The sequence below is a fragment of the Corythoichthys intestinalis genome, chromosome 20 (genome assembly GCF_030265065.1).
Source record: "Corythoichthys intestinalis isolate RoL2023-P3 chromosome 20, ASM3026506v1, whole genome shotgun sequence".
In the NCBI taxonomy this organism is placed as follows: domain Eukaryota; kingdom Metazoa; phylum Chordata; class Actinopteri; order Syngnathiformes; family Syngnathidae; genus Corythoichthys; species Corythoichthys intestinalis.
The window spans coordinates 39,508,174-39,526,324 of record NC_080414.1 but is presented as its reverse complement, the minus strand read 5'-3'; the positions used below and the strand labels follow the sequence as shown (position 1 = coordinate 39,526,324).

The 18,151-nt window shown below is 41.7% G+C and overlaps 1 protein-coding gene across 1 annotated transcript; it reads right to left on the bottom strand.

The window, feature by feature from the left end:
• Window positions 1-750: 750 nt before the first annotated feature.
• LOC130908551 (uncharacterized) lies at window positions 751-6,257 on the bottom strand. Its single transcript, XM_057824094.1, has one exon. The coding sequence runs from the start codon at window positions 5,818-5,820 to the stop codon at window positions 1,744-1,746; it is 4,077 nt and encodes a 1,358-aa protein (XP_057680077.1). The 5' UTR covers window positions 5,821-6,257; the 3' UTR covers window positions 751-1,743.
• Between the last annotated feature and the right edge of the window lie 11,894 nt (window positions 6,258-18,151).

Sequence of the window (18,151 nt, the reverse complement as noted above, 5' to 3'; positions counted from 1 at the left end):
CAACTGGGTTTGGCCACACCAGATCCAGACATCCGCTCGGGACACCGGGCTGTTTTTAATCATAGGCAAATTATGCTGACACCACTCATGATTTATAAAGCCAATACTTTCACCTACTCCTTTCAATTTAAAGCATGTGAAATTCTGTTTTGCAATTTGACTATCAAATATGGGCTTGTGTTTTTCAGGTCCTACTATAGGAAAAGCTTGGTCATATTGGGCGCAAACACCAGTTAACTTTGTTTGGGTCAACACAGGTATAGTACAATCGACAGATATTGGTGCCACGACTACTTTTAAAAGAGGTCTTGCGCCTAAACATACAATACAATCCGACTGTATACTTTTAGCAGCTTCCTCAACCATGAGGAGCCAATTATTATTAATGCTGGTGACGCCTGTGACTACTCTAAACCAATCATCGATTTCTTTAATGACCTGTGTTATCACACCAGGGTTCGTAAATGGACTAAGCTGCATTTCACGGGAGTTATTTAACCCTGCACATATAGCCAACTGAAAATAGGGATACGACTTGGCATACGCATTTAATTGAAAACCCCAACAGTGGACTTGTTTTCCCCAATTAATACTTTTAGAAGTGTCTATCCATAATATAACTCCATCAGAGGTTTGTTTACCTGTAATCATTTGCTGATGCTGACGAGCCCTTGTACTAGTACCCCATGACTTGTACCAACCCTTCGAATCCCACACCAAATTTTTCCACGACCTGTCTAACTGATCATTTGTGAGGTACCAAATAGAGTCCTTATAGTCTTTTCCTTTAAATTTTCCGTTGCTCAAACTTGTATACGGTATTGTGACTTGTACTGTCATGTTTGGTGGGATACAAACCTGTATTCCAAATTGATTGGCTCTAGTGGTATCACACTGACTTGTAGGGTGTGAGAGAATTACTCCCCGTCTTATCTCATTCTGTCTTTTATGTATTCTTTCTTTTACGTGGGTGTGATATACTACTGGCATAAGTGAATCATTTGTTGCACATTGGCTACCATTACAATACCAAACAGGAAATTTTAGAGGTGGGGGTAAACGCAAACGTCTGTTAACACTATCATTATATTTCTGCTGACTTAGAAGACCAAATTCCGCTTTTGTTAATAATTGTAAGGCGTCTGGTATATTGTAGATGGGGTGGTTACCCAAACATCTGGAATAGAATGTCCACATTTCTCCATATGTTAGCCTATCTGGACCTGAACATGTAGTAACGAGGAATTGACCATCTTCGTGACACAAATACACACATGTTCCTGTTTTACCTTCCGGCATCAATGTTTGGGATGTACAAGAAAACAACATATCCTGGTACATTTGTAATTTTGAATGTAAAGACGCATTTTGCTCATACCATTTAAAAGCTTCAATATATCTTTGCCAATTAGGGTCAACACATTTCAGGTGCAAGATGGAATTTTCTGTCTTAGTCAGGCTATCAGAGGAATTGTGTTCGGCTTCATACCAAACCTTATTGTGGCATTTATAATGAATGATGACTTGTGCATGTCCACTTCCCTGAGCGTCTCCGGTTGGCGTGGACGCAAGCAGTTGGTTCTCCACATTAGACACATACCTTATTAAAAGCCCTGAAACACATAGTAACAGACATCCTCCCATAAACAACAGACACAAAGAACGCCAAGTGACATCATCCCCATCATTCCCTCTCTTGGGCGGGTGAGACACACGCCCAAAAGACTGACTCGGTCCCATATTTCACGAAGACTGTGGAGCCGGACGGAGTTGTGAGTAATGATACCACTTCTTCTGATGATCGTCCAATTGGACAGCGTGAGAGGTCCGAGCGATGACCTTAAACGGGCCTTTCCACCGAGGCTCAGACCATTTTCTTGACAGGACTTTCACATATACGTAAGGCGAGAGCGAGACTTGAGATGGTAGATCTTCAGGAGCCGCTGATCTGGCTTTCTCAACGACCTGTGCAGAAACACTGGAGACAAGTGCATTCAAATACGACCAATAGGATGCATGCGACAAATCAGGCACAGGTAAGTCTTGTGGCGGTACGAGTGAAGATGCCGGTCCCGGCATCAACCTACCTGTCAGGAGCTCGAAAGGCGCAAATCCAGTTTGTCTACTCACCGTTTGCCGGACCGAAAGTAACGCCAGTGGCAGGGCCTGTAGCCAGTTCATTTTTGTTGAGGCCATGATTTTTGCCAACTTCTCTTTGAGGGTACGATTCATACGTTCTACCTTTCCCTGGCTCTGAGGTCGATATACGCAACCGAAACGATGTTTTAAACCCAAGAGAGACTCAACCTTGGCCAAGGCTTTGTTACTGAAATGAGTCCCATTGTCAGATCTAATTAGAGCGGGGAATCCATGAGTCGGTATGTAATGATTTACCAATGACTTGATTACGGCACCTGAGTCCTCACGTGCACAGGGGTAGGCTTCCGGCCATCCCGAGAAGGCGTCAACAATGACCAAGAGGTAACGTTTGCCATTAATTCTGGTGATCATGTCCGTAAAATCCATAATAATCTCCGCCCCTGGCCATGGAGCAGGTTGGAATAGGCCAGGTTTGGGCTTCAACGTTGGTTTCGCATTGAATGTCTGACACGTTTCGCAATTTGTAACAAAATTCCATACGACATCATAGAATTTGGGATGCCACCACATGATAAGTTTGGCTAGCATGGAGTGCGGGGCAACATGCGACGGTGTGTGGGCCTCGAGCAAGGTGTCCTGTAACAACTTACCATCAGGGAGAACTGGTCGGCCATTAGGGCCGACCCAAAGCTTGTCAGGTAATTTAAACGCACCTGCCGCGAGCCAAACTGATTTCTGCTCAGGAGAGGCTGAATTCTGAAGGTCAATTAATGCTGGCAAATCTACTGGTTCAAGAAGAGCTGCATCCGGGTGGTTGCCATCAACTACAATTGGGCCGCGAGACATCATCATACCCCGTTCAACATGGTATCCAGCAGCTGCCTTAGCAGCTGCGTCTACAGCGTTATTGCCTTGGGCCACAAGTGTATCCGATTTAGAGTGGCCTGGTATCTTTACAATAGCGACTTCTGCTGGGGCCTTAATGGCCTCACCTAGGCGAATCATCAGATCTTTGTGAGCAATGTCAGTTCCTTTAGCAGTAATGAAACCATTTTTCATCCAGCCAAGCAAATCTATGTGAGCGGCAGATGTTGCATACGCTGAGTCAGAGTAGATGGTGGCTGCCTCGCACTGGGCAGATTCCAATGCCAGAATAAGTGCCAATACCTCAGCTGCCTGAGCTGATGGGTGAGTTGACATCTGCTGGGATTTAATAGTGGTGAAGTGGCCGTCTTGCCATTCCACCACTGCAGCTGCAGCGTGTAAGTTGCCCTGCTTGTCTCTCCAACAACACCCGTCTGTGAACAGAATCCGACCATGATCCAAGGGCTCCGCATATAGATCAGGTCTGATCTTGACCAGTGGCTTGATTTTAAGGGCACATTCATGTGGGCCGATCAGAATCTGGTCAGCCATGTTCACTCCCGTGTGGACATAGTTGACATTAGGGGCGGTCAAAATTTTCAAAAGCCTGATCTGTCCTAGTGGTGTTAAAGTGAACGCGGCCGACCCCACAAATGCTGACACTGCATGGTCAGTGAGTACATTCAGTGGGTGGGCCATGACCAGATGGGCTGTTTTTTGAAGAATTTTGGCCAATCCGGCTGCGTACCGAGTACAATCAGGCTGTCTTTGTTCAATGTTATCCAGAGGTACACTGCAGTACATCAAGACTGCACGACCATTCTTGACTTTCTGATAGAGAATACCATTCACAATGGTCCCAGAAATTGACACATCTAAATGGAAGGGAACCGAATAGTTAGGGGTAGCCAATGCTGCTGCAGAGGCCAGTTCCTGAACCAAGGAGACAAAAGCATTGTTTGCCTCCGCGGTCCAGACAAGCTGAGATTTCAAGTTTCGATTTCCTTGTTCTTTCACTAGGCCTCGCAAAATTCCCGTTTTGTCAACAAAGTTGGGAATATAGTTGCGGCTATAGCCACACAGTCCTAGGAAAGACAACATTTCCTTGACCGTGTTGGGGCGAGGGTGGCGGAGGATGGAGTTTCTGTGTGCAGGTGACATGGCTAGGCCTGATGGAGAAACTATTCTACCCAAAAAAGTTACCTTCTGCCTACAACACTGCAACTTCTTCTTAGAGACCTTGAAACCAAGCTGACCTAACCAACGTAGAACCGTTCCAGTTGCCGCCAAACAAGCGAGATCAGTCTTAGCTCCAATCAGCAAATCATCCACATATTGCAACAATACAGTGCCTTCCGGCATAGCACATGGTGCCAGTAGTTCCCTCAGCACCTGATTAAAAATACCTGGTGAGTTTTTAAATCCCTGTGGAAGCCGTGTATATTGTAACTTCACTCCTTTATATGAAAATGCAAAGACATGACGGTCTTCAGGCGAGAGTGGAAGACAGAAATATGCGTTGGCTAAATCTATCACTGTGAAAAATTGATATGAGGGGTCCAAACTAGCTAGGATACGATGCGGGTCTGGTACCGGCAATACAGGTGTCACCGTGACATCATTCACTGGCCTAAGATCATGTGCCATTCTCCAAGTCACTTTGTCAGCCTTCCTAACCGGGCGCAAAGGTGTATTCCAAGTGGAGCTAGACAACTCCAAGACACCGGCGTCCCACAAACCCCTCAGTGTGTCTTCCATTCCTTGATCAGCTTCCTGCGGCCACCTGTATTGCGGTCTCCGTATAATCTGAGTCTCATCTATGGACAATTTAATTGGAGTCACAGAGTGGCAAAAACCCACATCAAATGGTCCCTGTGACCAAAGTGTGTCAGGCATTGTGTCGAGCATGGCTGAGGCTTGTTCGTGGTCCAAGAGTTCCCTGCCATGGAGGCGGGATAACAAAACCATTTCCAATCTCCCTTCATCCTTCATCACCTGCTGTATCTTATAAGCTTTTTCCGTTGGGGCCCACCACAAATCTGGAATGTTTGTTTTAACCCATTCTGTTTCTTCCAAAAGGCGCCTAACCATCGGCCCCAATTGTCTGGCTTCGTGCCCGGGGGCCACAGCCAGCGAAATGTGGGGGTAACCTTCCTGTGCCATCTTAAACCAAGGCAACTGTTCTGGTGTCAAATCTGTGGCTGCTGCAACACCTTCCTTTCCGATCAGTATACATGATGACGACAATTGCCACTCCTTACCATCAATTTCCTCAAATAAATCCCTATACACATCATCACACTCCCTGTCGTAAAACAACGTACAGTGCAAGGGATCGACTGGAGGATGGTAGGGTGCCAATGAGCAAATCCAAGGTTTCCACAGGAGATAGGTCGAGTACACACCTCCCCCAAAGGGAGTTTCTGGATTTAAGAGAGTCCAGTAAATTGTTGCTGTCTCAGGTGTGGCAGGTAATGGAGCCATCAACCATTGTCCATCTTGTCCCAGGGATTGTTGACAATGTAGTATTTTTCCATCTGGGAATCGTATTTGAAGCCCTTGTGGTCCACACAGGATCTGAGCTTGTAAGGTTGCCAGTAAGTCACGTCCCATGAGGTTGATGGGAGTCCCCAATGAGTGTATGTAGGTATGCCAGAACCTTTGTCCAGTATTCTTGATAGTCGTGTCCAGTGGTTTCGTAAAAGGCAGAATCTGGGGTAGTCCCGAGAAGCCGACCAAAGTAGTGGTCTTCTTTGAGAGTGCGGCTGGAGGTAAGTTGATATTAATAGATGAGTAGGTTGCCCCCGTGTCCACCAGCATGTGTATTGTTTGTCCAGCCACTGTTACTTGAAGCATGGGTTCTGCCAGGCCATTGCTTACTGGGCTTCCCAGGCTCCCCTAGTCGTATTGTCCCTGCCAGTCACTATCGTCCAGATAGTACTGGCCTGTTGGCGGGTATGACTTCTGCCATGGATGGCCACCAGATGGTGCTGTTCTTTGAGCTTGCCCTGGATGTCCACCAGATGGTGCTGTTCTTTGAGCTTGCCATGGATGACCACCAGATGGAGCTGTTGCTTGAGCTTGAGGCGGTGACATTGGCCTTTGGGCTCCTCCCATAGGGCGGGCTTGTGGTCTATATTGTGGGCATTCCCTAGCCCAATGATCTAATGATCCGCAAATGAAACATGCACTGGGAGTGTATTGGGGCCTTCCCCCCGGGGGTGGAGTTCCTCTTCCACGCCCCCCGTATCCGCCTCGGAAAGACGCACGGCCCCTCCCCATCACAGCCGGTCCCTGCAACATCTGTGTCTCTCTTTTCTGCTGTGTTTTGTTCTGTTTAGCTTCCCCATGCATCTTAGCCAGTTGCAATTTAAGTAATTGTTTAGACAACGCTTCAGTCTCACTATCCACTTTACTCTGTGTCTCTGCATGTGTGCGGCAATGATGTAACAAGTGACGTTTAAATCTGCCTTCAGCACAAACTAAAATGTCTGGATCACTCTTCAACTGTTTTTTAACTTCCGCGGGTAAGCCATCCACTATTGCAGTTCTAAACAAGACTTCTGACTCAGGGGACGCGGCGGGATGCTTTCCCGTAATCTCAATCCAATTCTCAACACATGTCGCATAATGTTGTGGAGGAGACATTTTAACATCATATGGAAACATAGTTGGAGCCAAATCAGTGGGCTGTGGAAAGTACAACTTAATCTGTTCAAACAACTGACCAGCAACGCGAGGGAGAGGCGTTTCCCTCCCCAAATCAGTAGTTCCCGCTGCTTCCTCAATAGCTTGGAGTTGGACCAATGAACAGCCGCCAGCCAGCATCTGTCTAATATCTCCCAATGTACATGTCTGTCCACTCATCAACGCCAAAAATTTAGACAACCACATTTTTCCTCCTTGATGTAACGGGGGCATTTTATCCATCATTGCAGTCACATCTCTCAAAGCCAATGACTCATAGCGCTGACCCAATGGGGTCGGTACTAATGGTAACATCAAATTTCCTTGCAACTTCTGCGTTTTACCACTCCTCAAGTCATAACCACCATGAGACTCAGCATTCCGTCTTTCTCTATCTCTCCGAGACTCATTATCGGTAATAATAGCCAGCAATCTTCTATCCTGCCCTCCTTGCTTATCACATTCCTCATCACTTTCATTTTCACTTCCCAAGTCTTTTTGCACACTTCCTTGTTGCTCTCTTCTAACCTTAGTCATTGCTAAATTCAACATATCTTTCTCATCTTCTCTACATTGATTTCCACACATTCCATCTGCCTGCTTTAACGCTTCATCTGTCTTCCCATGCATATGAGTAACTCCTCTCAACACCAGAGGTGACGGACTGGCACCTTCTGCCCCTGGCTTCACATCACCACGCTTCGGCACTTGAGGTAAAGGACTGGTGCCTACCGCTACCTGTTTCAGACTGCCACGATTACGTCTTTCCACATTCACAGCTTGCTCAATCAAATTAACCGCATATTGGGGAACCCTGTCACCTTCACCTTCCACATCCATAACCAGCTGTCCACCCAAAGTGACAATAGGTGCCATGATGCCTGGCGCCGCATATGGTGGAGGTTGGGGAATTGGCACAAACATGTGTGGGGCATTAGGCTGAGTGGTGGTGACAGGCAAGTTAGGATAAATTCCCATCACCGTTCCAAATCCCTCTTTTGCCTCTTCATACTCATCATTATTTACTCTAGGGCGCAATGCACTAAGAGCGGTTGCCACAGTCGCGAAGTTGTGTAGACTTCGCCTCTCTTGTTCTTTTTCTACAATAAGTTTGTCTAATTTACCACGCTGTCGCCAAGTGGCGGTTTCTCTCTCCTCTTTCAATTGAGTTTTCTCATCTACCAAATTTTTCTCCTTCAGTTGGAGTGACATAGCCAATTTTTCCATTGTCCACGGTTCTGGGGAACCTTTAAACAATTCATCCTGGCGCAATTTAACAAAAGTTGAGCGGTATTTATCCCGCTCCTTCTTTACTTTCTTTTTGTCAATTCCACTCAAAATTTGAGCTTCCAAGTCATCATACATCCTTTCAATCTCATTCCACTCATTCCTTTCACCATTCACAGCGCTGTCACATTCATCCCCCATTTTTTGGTAAAATGTTTGATGGTCTCGTCCGTTACAGAAAGAAGACGTCTATCAACGCCGATTAATTTTTAGGGAGGCCTCACTTCTCCCCGGGGATCTCAAAAACACCCCAGTTATCTGACTACGATCGTCACCGTAACCTTGTCCACCACGACGAAGCAACTAGGTCCCTGACCTATTTCTGACTATGTGCGCGTTATATTATTATTGGGTCCCGAACCAATATGACGCGTATGAGTCCCAGACTCTATTCTGTAACGACTATTAATACTTTAACACCTTAATCTATCAGCATAACTACTCCACCAAATCTAAAATTTAAAGTAATCAATCACTAGTGCAGAATTTAGAATAGTAACAGGTATTCTGCTTACCTTTAGATGTGCGCCGAGAGAGGTGGAGGAGATGTTGAATAGATCAGTGCCTTTACGTCGCTTTCTTCACTCTGAGTGGTCCCAGACCACGAGACAGTGTCCCGGACACTGATCGACGTCCTGGATAAAACCGAAATTCCTGTCAAATCTCTCCTTTTGACATCACGTAACGGAGTCACCAAGAAATTGTTAGGTTAAACGAATATACATACCAGTTTTCAGCAATTGTTTTACCTTATCTGACTCCAATTAACATTAATCCAATTAGTGATACTATACCTTTACCTTCTCGCACCTAACAATTTTGCGCATTCGTTCTGTCGCAGAAGAGACCAGGAATCAATCAGACCAGATTAGCAGAGGTAGATTTAATTCTCCCAAGTAAAAGTATTACAGACGTCTGGGTTCTCAGCTTATCAAATACACAGGAACACTGCGGCTAAGAGAGAACAATACCCAAGGACAAGTACATGGTTTATATAGACATAATGATGACGATGCATGGATACATGATCTTTTCTGTCTCTCATTGGTTGGTTCTTGTTCTTCCAGGAATTCTTCTTCTAAGAACATGGTTTCTTATAAGAGGTCTCGCACTTTGTAACCTCGTCTGCATACTTCTTCAAAACACTTCCCTAAATCAAGCAAACATCTGTTTTCACCTAGACACACTGAGTTCTTCCACTAAATTTTTGATAAACATGCCCATATATAGTATTCATATCAGCTTGTACGTGCAAGCAAGCTATTGCCTCATGGCTTCGTATTTGGAACTTAAGCTTATTTACAGATCCCCTTGGTATTTGGCCTATTAATCATTACCAAAATGCCTAATCACCAAGGTCAATTGGTGTTGGCCTTCTATTCAATTCTTTATTTCTTATTCATTTATTAAAATGCCTAATTACCCAGGGTGAGATGCCAGAGGGGGGCGAAAACCTGCACTTCTAATATCATTTTGATTATTATTTGGGAGTATATATTTGCTTGTTCTTGAAGCCAGGACAAAATTCCCCTCTCTTACCTTCCGCTAGGAACGATAGCCTCTTGGCCTGGTCATCTCTAAACAATGTATATACAATAATCAGACACTTACTCATTAATATATGATAATACAGCATAGCACATAGTAAAGCATACACAGCACACAGTAAAATATACACTCTCTTCTTTCTTCTGGATCCTCAGCTTCCGGCCCATTCCCAAACAGGCAGAATTAAGATGTTGTCGGCATTTCTGCCGTGAGTCACCAGTTTTGTCCATTGTCCTTCAATGTCCATAATTCCTTCGTTGGTGCTTAGACATGGGCCTGCCTCGTGGTATTTTCCAGTTAACATGTCCCAAACACAGTGGCGGCCAGGTGATACGAACTAGGGCGCGCCTTAATTATGCATTGGCCTTCATTCCTCTCAGGTGTAATGCCAGTTGACTCAAAAGCAGCAAAGGAGCAATGTCAGTTGATTCAAAAGCAGCAAATAAGCAGCCTTAGCCCTTCACTGCGCAAAAGTGAACCAAACTTCACCCAATAGTATCACAATCTAGTAGTTACATTTGGAAATTTGGTTCTAGGACATTTGGTTTGAGCGCAATCCTCATACTTAGTTCAAAAAAGCCATTTAGGCCTTTTCACAGTGAGATCTATTCATTTCAGCCGAGAAATGCAATTTTGATGATAACTCCTAAACCGCTGCGCAGAAGTGAACCAAACTTCACCCAATAGTGTATTGTATCACAATCTAGTAGTTACATTTGGAAATTTGGTTCTAGGACATTTGGTTTGAGCGCAATCCTCAAACTTAGTTCAAAAATGCCATTTACGCCTTTTCACAGTGAGATCTATTCATTTCAGCCGAGAAATGCAATTTTGATGATAACTCCTAAACCGCTGCGCAGAAGTGAACCAAACTTCACCCAATAGTGTATTGTATCACAATCTAGTAGTTACATTTGGAAATTTGGTTCTAGGACATTTGGTTTGAGCGCAACCCTCAAACTTAGTTCAAAAAAGCCATTTACGCCTTCCTAACAGCGAGATCTATTCATTTCAGCCGAGAAATGTAATTTTGATGATAACTCCCAAACCGCTGCGCAGAATTGAACCAAACTTCACCCAATAGTGTATTGTATCACAATCTAGTAGTTACATTTGGAAATTTGGTTCTAGGACATTTGGTTTGAGCGCAATCCTCAAACTTATTTCAAAAAAGCCTTTTAGGCATTTTCACAGTGAGATCGATTCATTTCAGCCGAGAAATGTAATTTTGATAACTCCTAAACCGCTGCGCACAAATGAACCAAACTTCACCCAATAGTGTATTGTATTACCATCTAGTAGTGACATTTGGAAATTTGGTTCTAGGACATTTGGTTTGAGCGCAATCCTCAAACTTATTTCAAAAAAGCCTTTTAGGCATTTTCACAGTGAGATCGATTCATTTCAGCCGAGAAATGTAATTTTGATAACTCCCAAACCGCTGCGCAGAAGTGAACCAAACTTCACCCAATAGTGTATTGTATCACAATCTAATAGTTACATTTGGAAATTTGGTTCTAGGACATTTGGTTTGAGCGCAATCCTCAAACTTATTTCAAAAAAGCCTTTTAGGCATTTTCACAGTGAGATCTATTCATTTCAGCCGAGAAATGCAATTTTGATGATAACTCCTAAACCCCTGCGCAGAAATGAACAAAACTTCACCCAATAGTGTATTGTATTACAATCTAGTAGTTACATATGGAAATTTGGTTCTAGGACATTTGGTTTAAACGCAATCCTCAAACTTATTTCAAAAAAGCCTTTTAGTTATTTTCACAGTGAGATCTATTCATTTCAGCCGAGAAATGCAATTTTGATGATAACTCCTAAACCGCTGCGCAGAAATGAACCAAACTTCACCCAATAGTGTATTGTATCACAAACTAGTAGTTACATTTGGAAATTTGGTTCTCGGACATTTGGTTTGAGCGCAATCCTCATACTTATTTCAAAAACCCATTTAGGCCTTTTCACAGTGAGATCTATTCATTTCAGCCGAGAAATATAATTTTGATGATAACTCCCAAACCGCTGCGCAGAAGTGAACCAAACTTCACCCAATAGTGTATTGTATCACAATCTAGTAGTTACATTTGGAAATTTGGTTCTAGGACATTTGGTTTGAGCGCAATCCTCAAACTTAGTTCAAAAAAGCCTTTTAGGCCTTTTCACAGTGAGATCTATTCATTTCAGCCGAGAAATGCAATTTTGATGATAACTCCTAAACCGCTGCGCAGAAGTGAACCAAACTTCACCCAATCGTGTATTGTATTACAATCTAGTAGTTACATTTGGAAATTTGGTTCTAGGACATTTGGTTTGAGCGTAATCCTCAAACTTAATTCAAAAATGCCATTTACGCCTTCTGACAGCGAGATCTATTCATTTCAGCCGAGAAATGTAATTTTGATGATAACTCCCAAACCGCTGCGCAGAATTGAACCAAACTTCACCCAATAGTGTATTGTATCACAATCTAGTAGTTACATTTGGAAATTTGGTTCTAGGACATTTGGTTTGAGCGCAATCCTCAAACTTAGTTCAAAAATGCCATTTACGCCTTTTCACAGTGAGATCTATTCATTTCAGCCGAGAAATGCAATTTTGATGATAACTCCTAAACCGCTGCGCAGAAGTGAACCAAACTTCACCCAATAGTGTATTGTATCACAATCTAGTAGTTACATTTGGAAATTTGGTTCTATGACATTTGGTTTGAGCGCAACCCTCAAACTTAGTTCAAAAAAGCCATTTACGCCTTCTGACAGCGAGATCTATTCATTTCAGCCGAGAAATGTAATTTTGATGATAACTCCCAAACCGCTGCGCAGAAGTGAACCAAACTTCACCCAGTAGTGTATTGTATCAGAATCTATTAGTTACATTTGGAAATTTGGTTCTAGGACATTTGGTTTGAGCGCAATCCTCAAACTTAGTTAAAAAAATGTCATATAAGCCTTTTCACAGTGAGATCTACGCGATATGGCCGAGAAATGTAATTTTGATGTTAACTCCAAAACCGCTGTGCAGAAGTCAACCAAACTTCACCCAATAGTGTATTGTATCACAATCTAGTAGTTACATTTGGAAATTTGGTTCTAGGACATTTGGTTTGAGCGCAATCCTCAAACTTAGTTAAAAAAAGTCATTTAAGCCTTTTCGCAGTGAGATCTACGCGATATGGCCGAGAAATGTAATTTTGATGTTAACTCCCAAACCGCTGCGCAGAAATGAACCAAACTTCACCCAGTAGTGTATTGTATCACAATCTAGTAGTTACAATTGGAAATTTGGTTCTAGGACTTTTGGTTTGAGCGCAATCCTCAAACTTAGTTCAAAAAAGCAATTCACGCCTTCTGACAGCGAGATCTATTCATTTCAGCCGAGAAATGTAATTTTGATGATAACTCCCAAACCGCTGCGCAAAAGTGAACCAAACTTCACCCAATAGTATCACAATCTAGTAGTTACATTTGGAAATTTGGTTCTAGGACATTTGGTTTGAGCGCAATCCTCATACTTAGTTCAAAAAAGCCATTTAGGCCTTTTCACAGTGAGATCTATTCATTTCAGCCGAGAAATGCAATTTTGATGATAACTCCTAAACCGCTGCGCAGAAGTGAACCAAACTTCACCCAATAGTGTATTGTATCACAATCTAGTAGTTACATTTGGAAATTTGGTTCTAGGACATTTGGTTTGAGCGCAATCCTCAAACTTAGTTCAAAAATGCCATTTACGCCTTTTCACAGTGAGATCTATACATTTCAGCCGAGAAATGCAATTTTGATGATAACTCCTAAACCGCTGCGCAGAAGTGAACCAAACTTCACCCAATAGTGTATTGTATCACAATCTAGTAGTTACATTTGGAAATTTGGTTCTAGGACATTTGGTTTGAGCGCAACCCTCAAACTTAGTTCAAAAAAGCCATTTACGCCTTCCTAACAGCGAGATCTATTCATTTCAGCCGAGAAATGTAATTTTGATGATAACTCCCAAACCGCTGCGCAGAATTGAACCAAACTTCACCCAATAGTGTATTGTATCACAATCTAGTAGTTACATTTGGAAATTTGGTTCTAGGACATTTGGTTTGAGCGCAATCCTCAAACTTAGTTCAAAAATGCCATTTACGCCTTTTCACAGTGAGATCGATTCATTTCAGCCGAGAAATGTAATTTTGATAACTCCTAAACCGCTGCGCACAAATGAACCAAACTTCACCCAATAGTGTATTGTATTACCATCTAGTAGTGACATTTGGAAATTTGGTTCTAGGACATTTGGTTTGAGCGCAATCCTCAAACTTATTTCAAAAAAGCCTTTTAGGCATTTTCACAGTGAGATCGATTCATTTCAGCCGAGAAATGTAATTTTGATAACTCCCAAACCGCTGCGCAGAAGTGAACCAAACTTCACCCAATAGTGTATTGTATCACAATCTAATAGTTACATTTGGAAATTTGGTTCTAGGACATTTGGTTTGAGCGCAATCCTCAAACTTATTTCAAAAAAGCCTTTTAGGCATTTTCACAGTGAGATCTATTCATTTCAGCCGAGAAATGCAATTTTGATGATAACTCCTAAACCCCTGCGCAGAAATGAACAAAACTTCACCCAATAGTGTATTGTATTACAATCTAGTAGTTACATATGGAAATTTGGTTCTAGGACATTTGGTTTAAACGCAATCCTCAAACTTATTTCAAAAAAGCCTTTTAGTTATTTTCACAGTGAGATCTATTCATTTCAGCCGAGAAATGCAATTTTGATGATAACTCCTAAACCGCTGCGCAGAAATGAACCAAACTTCACCCAATAGTGTATTGTATCACAAACTAGTAGTTACATTTGGAAATTTGGTTCTCGGACATTTGGTTTGAGCGCAATCCTCATACTTATTTCAAAAACCCATTTAGGCCTTTTCACAGTGAGATCTATTCATTTCAGCCGAGAAATATAATTTTGATGATAACTCCCAAACCGCTGCGCAGAAGTGAACCAAACTTCACCCAATAGTGTATTGTATCACAATCTAGTAGTTACATTTGGAAATTTGGTTCTAGGACATTTGGTTTGAGCGCAATCCTCAAACTTAGTTCAAAAATGCCATTTACGCCTTTTCACAGTGAGATCGATTCATTTCAGCCGAGAAATGTAATTTTGATAACTCCTAAACCGCTGCGCACAAATGAACCAAACTTCACCCAATAGTGTATTGTATTACCATCTAGTAGTGACATTTGGAAATTTGGTTCTAGGACATTTGGTTTGAGCGCAATCCTCAAACTTATTTCAAAAAAGCCTTTTAGGCATTTTCACAGTGAGATCGATTCATTTCAGCCGAGAAATGTAATTTTGATAACTCCCAAACCGCTGCGCAGAAGTGAACCAAACTTCACCCAATAGTGTATTGTATCACAATCTAATAGTTACATTTGGAAATTTGGTTCTAGGACATTTGGTTTGAGCGCAATCCTCAAACTTATTTCAAAAAAGCCTTTTAGGCATTTTCACAGTGAGATCTATTCATTTCAGCCGAGAAATGCAATTTTGATGATAACTCCTAAACCCCTGCGCAGAAATGAACAAAACTTCACCCAATAGTGTATTGTATTACAATCTAGTAGTTACATATGGAAATTTGGTTCTAGGACATTTGGTTTAAACGCAATCCTCAAACTTATTTCAAAAAAGCCTTTTAGTTATTTTCACAGTGAGATCTATTCATTTCAGCCGAGAAATGCAATTTTGATGATAACTCCTAAACCGCTGCGCAGAAATGAACCAAACTTCACCCAATAGTGTATTGTATCACAAACTAGTAGTTACATTTGGAAATTTGGTTCTCGGACATTTGGTTTGAGCGCAATCCTCATACTTATTTCAAAAACCCATTTAGGCCTTTTCACAGTGAGATCTATTCATTTCAGCCGAGAAATATAATTTTGATGATAACTCCCAAACCGCTGCGCAGAAGTGAACCAAACTTCACCCAATAGTGTATTGTATCACAATCTAGTAGTTACATTTGGAAATTTGGTTCTAGGACATTTGGTTTGAGCGCAATCCTCAAACTTAATTCAAAAATGCCATTTACGCCTTCTGACAGCGAGATCTATTCATTTCAGCCGAGAAATGTAATTTTGATGATAACTCCCAAACCGCTGCGCAGAATTGAACCAAACTTCACCCAATAGTGTATTGTATCACAATCTAGTAGTTACATTTGGAAATTTGGTTCTAGGACATTTGGTTTGAGCGCAATCCTCAAACTTAGTTCAAAAATGCCATTTACGCCTTTTCACAGTGAGATCGATTCATTTCAGCCGAGAAATGTAATTTTGATAACTCCTAAACCGCTGCGCACAAATGAACCAAACTTCACCCAATAGTGTATTGTATTACCATCTAGTAGTGACATTTGGAAATTTGGTTCTAGGACATTTGGTTTGAGCGCAATCCTCAAACTTATTTCAAAAAAGCCTTTTAGGCATTTTCACAGTGAGATCGATTCATTTCAGCCGAGAAATGTAATTTTGATAACTCCCAAACCGCTGCGCAGAAGTGAACCAAACTTCACCCAATAGTGTATTGTATCACAATCTAATAGTTACATTTGGAAATTTGGTTCTAGGACATTTGGTTTGAGCGCAATCCTCAAACTTATTTCAAAAAAGCCTTTTAGGCATTTTCACAGTGAGATCTATTCATTTCAGCCGAGAAATGCAATTTTGATGATAACTCCTAAACCCCTGCGCAGAAATGAACAAAACTTCACCCAATAGTGTATTGTATTACAATCTAGTAGTTACAATTGGAAATTTGGTTCTAGGACTTTTGGTTTGAGCGCAATCCTCAAACTTAGTTCAAAAAAGCAATTCACGCCTTCTGACAGCGAGATCTATTCATTTCAGCCGAGAAATGTAATTTTGATGATAACTCCCAAACCGCTGCGCAAAAGTGAACCAAACTTCACCCAATAGTATCACAATCTAGTAGTTACATTTGGAAATTTGGTTCTAGGACATTTGGTTTGAGCGCAATCCTCATACTTAGTTCAAAAAAGCCATTTAGGCCTTTTCACAGTGAGATCTATTCATTTCAGCCGAGAAATGCAATTTTGATGATAACTCCTAAACCGCTGCGCAGAAGTGAACCAAACTTCACCCAATAGTGTATTGTATCACAATCTAGTAGTTACATTTGGAAATTTGGTTCTAGGACATTTGGTTTGAGCGCAATCCTCAAACTTAGTTCAAAAATGCCATTTACGCCTTTTCACAGTGAGATCTATACATTTCAGCCGAGAAATGCAATTTTGATGATAACTCCTAAACCGCTGCGCAGAAGTGAACCAAACTTCACCCAATAGTGTATTGTATCACAATCTAGTAGTTACATTTGGAAATTTGGTTCTAGGACATTTGGTTTGAGCGCAACCCTCAAACTTAGTTCAAAAAAGCCATTTACGCCTTCCTAACAGCGAGATCTATTCATTTCAGCCGAGAAATGTAATTTTGATGATAACTCCCAAACCGCTGCGCAGAATTGAACCAAACTTCACCCAATAGTGTATTGTATCACAATCTAGTAGTTACATTTGGAAATTTGGTTCTAGGACATTTGGTTTGAGCGCAATCCTCAAACTTAGTTCAAAAATGCCATTTACGCCTTTTCACAGTGAGATCGATTCATTTCAGCCGAGAAATGTAATTTTGATAACTCCTAAACCGCTGCGCACAAATGAACCAAACTTCACCCAATAGTGTATTGTATTACCATCTAGTAGTGACATTTGGAAATTTGGTTCTAGGACATTTGGTTTGAGCGCAATCCTCAAACTTATTTCAAAAAAGCCTTTTAGGCATTTTCACAGTGAGATCGATTCATTTCAGCCGAGAAATGTAATTTTGATAACTCCCAAACCGCTGCGCAGAAGTGAACCAAACTTCACCCAATAGTGTATTGTATCACAATCTAATAGTTACATTTGGAAATTTGGTTCTAGGACATTTGGTTTGAGCGCAATCCTCAAACTTATTTCAAAAAAGCCTTTTAGGCATTTTCACAGTGAGATCTATTCATTTCAGCCGAGAAATGCAATTTTGATGATAACTCCTAAACCCCTGCGCAGAAATGAACAAAACTTCACCCAATAGTGTATTGTATTACAATCTAGTAGTTACATATGGAAATTTGGTTCTAGGACATTTGGTTTAAACGCAATCCTCAAACTTATTTCAAAAAAGCCTTTTAGTTATTTTCACAGTGAGATCTATTCATTTCAGCCGAGAAATGCAATTTTGATGATAACTCCTAAACCGCTGCGCAGAAATGAACCAAACTTCACCCAATAGTGTATTGTATCACAAACTAGTAGTTACATTTGGAAATTTGGTTCTCGGACATTTGGTTTGAGCGCAATCCTCATACTTATTTCAAAAACCCATTTAGGCCTTTTCACAGTGAGATCTATTCATTTCAGCCGAGAAATATAATTTTGATGATAACTCCCAAACCGCTGCGCAGAAGTGAACCAAACTTCACCCAATAGTGTATTGTATCACAATCTAGTAGTTACATTTGGAAATTTGGTTCTAGGACATTTGGTTTGAGCGCAATCCTCAAACTTAGTTCAAAAAAGCCTTTTAGGCCT